This window comes from Pinus tabuliformis, chromosome 7 (assembly GCF_031772625.1).
Source record: "Pinus tabuliformis cultivar Carrire ecotype Pingquan chromosome 7, CPIR1, whole genome shotgun sequence".
Lineage (NCBI taxonomy): Eukaryota > Viridiplantae > Streptophyta > Pinopsida > Pinales > Pinaceae > Pinus > Pinus tabuliformis.
The window spans coordinates 262,454,895-262,457,747 of record NC_142293.1 but is presented as its reverse complement, the minus strand read 5'-3'; the positions used below and the strand labels follow the sequence as shown (position 1 = coordinate 262,457,747).

Genomic DNA, 2,853 nt, shown 5'->3' with positions numbered 1-2,853 from the left:
GAGGACTTCGACTCGAAATTGAAACTGCAACAATAGAATATAACAGGGAACCAGACAAATATTCAAGACTTTCAGATGCCTGAAAACCTAGAGCAAATGCAGAAATTTCTTATAAGATATAACAGAAACTCCGCCGATATCAATCTTTCTGCTGATAAAGATAAGGGAGAATCAAAAGACAAGGGAAGCTCAGAGTCAAGCTCCAATGCAGCCGTTTCTCAGGTTCAAAAGCGGAAGTCTGAAGCTCTGTCCTTATTTGGTACTACTCGATATGAAGCTCATCCAGCTTTTGGACTCCACGGATGATTATATCAAACTTTACTATTCATTGTCTCAGACTATGCGCCAGGGCTGGTTGGAAATAGCAGGTGCCCGCTATTCTATGGGTCCTTCACGCATAAGTGAAGCCTTGTTTAGTTTAAAACCTCATCCTGCATATACATTGATATCTGCGGAGCGCACTGATGATGTTGATGCAACAGATGAGAACTGTGCAGTTGAGAAGGCAGATGAAAAAATATCTATGCCCGGCGTAAAACAAGAAGCTTACTTCATACTGCACAAATGGGAGAATAAAGAAGAAGTTGATTTCAAAGAGAGCAGGGAGAGATCTTCTTCACAGTTGCGGCATCGCCATCTTTCACACAAATCTAATGTTTATTCAGCCAAGCTATAAAGCGTAACAACCTTATATATCTGATTGTAGGACTCCGCGATCGTTCCTCCAAGTTACAAAAACAAAATATTGAAACTGTAGTCAGTTGAAACTAAATCTGAACATGCAGATTGCAGGGGGCTCTTCCTCAGCCATGGAAGAAGATAGCCCAAGCTTGATAGACCGCCTGGACTTGGGCACGACAGGCCAAATATTCAATTACCTCGATGATCGCATGGATCTTTCTCGCCTGGCTGCAGTTTCCCGTTCCTGTCAATTCAATTAAACCTTCACTGTATTAGTGAATCACGCAAGCTCGGCTCTTCGTTCACCAATGGCACAACGCAGCATGGCGGAACAGGTTTGAAACCCTCAACAAGTGAAAAAGATTACGAAGCTCTTCCGACTTGTACCACAGTTTAATGCTCGCCCTCAAATTCTACGCATTCATGTCGAGAAGCTACGCAGAGAGGAACTACGCTGAGAAGAATTGCGCTAACTTCAAAAATGGAGTCGAGGAATGCCAAGAGTCACTTGCAGTGGAGAAGGTATGGTGGTATTTGAGAACCGGGTATGGAGGCCGAATGCGAGGACTACGTATGGCAGTGGTAACATAGTAAATGGAGGTCTAGCACTGTATAATGGGAGTAACTGTTCGTCGGAACCATGATGAGTGGTATGGTGGTTTGAAGCCACAATGCCAAAACAATGGCGGTTTGATGCTAAAACATGAGATTTTCCAAACACAGTCAAGCCAACAATGTGTAACCCACACTCGTAGGAGGAGCGATATTACCTTATTTTGAGAATTCGACAATCAATCCTGAGCACACCAACATTCAATACTCCACAACTTTCAACCTAGTCCACGCTCACCTTGGTCTCCACGCTCACGGCAGCAGCGTCGGATAGAGAATAATGGCAGAGGAAATGGCATTCGATGCACAGGACGAGGAGCGTTATGTGTAGTGTTAACTAGGCAGGGTATTTTTCTATTTCAAGACGTGTCAGAGAATAATCACAGTGTTGTTATACCAGCGCTCCTACCACAACGTTGTTTACTTAAAAACGCATATGACAAAGGGCGCAGTCAATAAAATTGACAGACAGGCATCTCAGAACCGCTTGGACAGCGCTGGACAGCGCTGGCAATGTCAGGAGCAGCTAACATCTAGCTGAAGAAATATTCGTAAGAAAATATTCCTGAGATGCAGAATTGATGGCAGAAATGACTGCACAGAAAGGCCATAAGACAAATGGCTCACATTAATTATGCAAGGCAGGAATACGCCCGCTCTGATACCATGTTAAACACACATGGACTTCCACACTAACCCAATAGGATTAGGTGTCCAACAACCTCTATAATTGAAATTTAAGTTTGATATCAACTATTCATTATGCATCTTATTTAAAATTATTTTAATTAAGAATTATTATTAATGACAATAAAATCTCACTAAATATGATTTTGTGAAGAGACACTTTGCAACCTAGAATAGGGTATATGTAGTAATGTGTTAGATGTGATATTGAAGTTAAATCATAAAATATAATAGCAATAATAAAAAAAGAGAATTTTACCAAGAGGAATGCACCTGATGAGAATGCAATTCGATTATATTTTCTATATCTTATTTTTTCTAAAATTAAAGGAGAGCAGACGATCATGAGAAGAAAAGCACAAGTGACAAATGTAGAGAGAAAAATCGACATTGAGTAGAGTTAGATCCAAGTAGTTAGGAATTGAAGGTGGCTAAGATTTGGGAAGAAGATGAATAAAAAACAACAAACAAAGAGGATGATCTAACTCAGGAGGGTGCAAAGAGGGTGACAAAGAGCCAACTAGAAGGAACATAGAGGAAAGGGGAATAGCCGAAGGGACAAGATCAAAGAGAGACTTCTTTGGCCCTAAAGCAAGATGAGTACCAAGAGGAATGCACCTGATGAGAATTTTGAGTGCGGAAATACCATGAAACAGTCCAGAAATGAAAACAAAGACCAGATTATGGGTGTTACTTAAGTTAGAGTGTATTAGGAGAAAATCCACAAAAGTAATCGAACAGTAGAATGAGCAATCTTAATTCATGCAAGAGGAACCATATTGGGAAGCTTCATTAGGAAGTTCAAGCCTAAAAGGGGAATGGAATAGTTAGGCAAAGCATATTATTCAATTAATCAAATGAAAATTTCCTTCA

The 2,853-nt window shown here is 40.6% G+C and overlaps 1 protein-coding gene across 1 annotated transcript; it reads left to right on the top strand.

Moving 5' to 3' along the window:
• Positions 1–205: 205 nt before the first annotated feature.
• Positions 206–941, top strand: LOC149246853 (uncharacterized). Its single transcript, XM_089442680.1, has 2 exons — positions 206–655; positions 786–941. Exons 1-2 carry the CDS (start codon positions 206–208, stop codon positions 939–941), a joined length of 606 nt encoding a protein of 201 aa, XP_089298806.1.
• Positions 942–2,853: the final 1,912 nt, after the last annotated feature.

Bases quoted from the DNA above. Each gene is read 5' to 3' on its own strand.
- LOC149246853 (XM_089442680.1), top strand. From the start codon at position 206: ATGCAGCCGTTTCTCAGGTTCAAAAGCGGAAGTCTGAAGCTCTGTCCT. The intron at 656-785 runs GTTTATTCAGCC...CTGAACATGCAG, and splicing joins ATCTTTCACACAAATCTAAT to ATTGCAGGGGGCTCTTCCTC.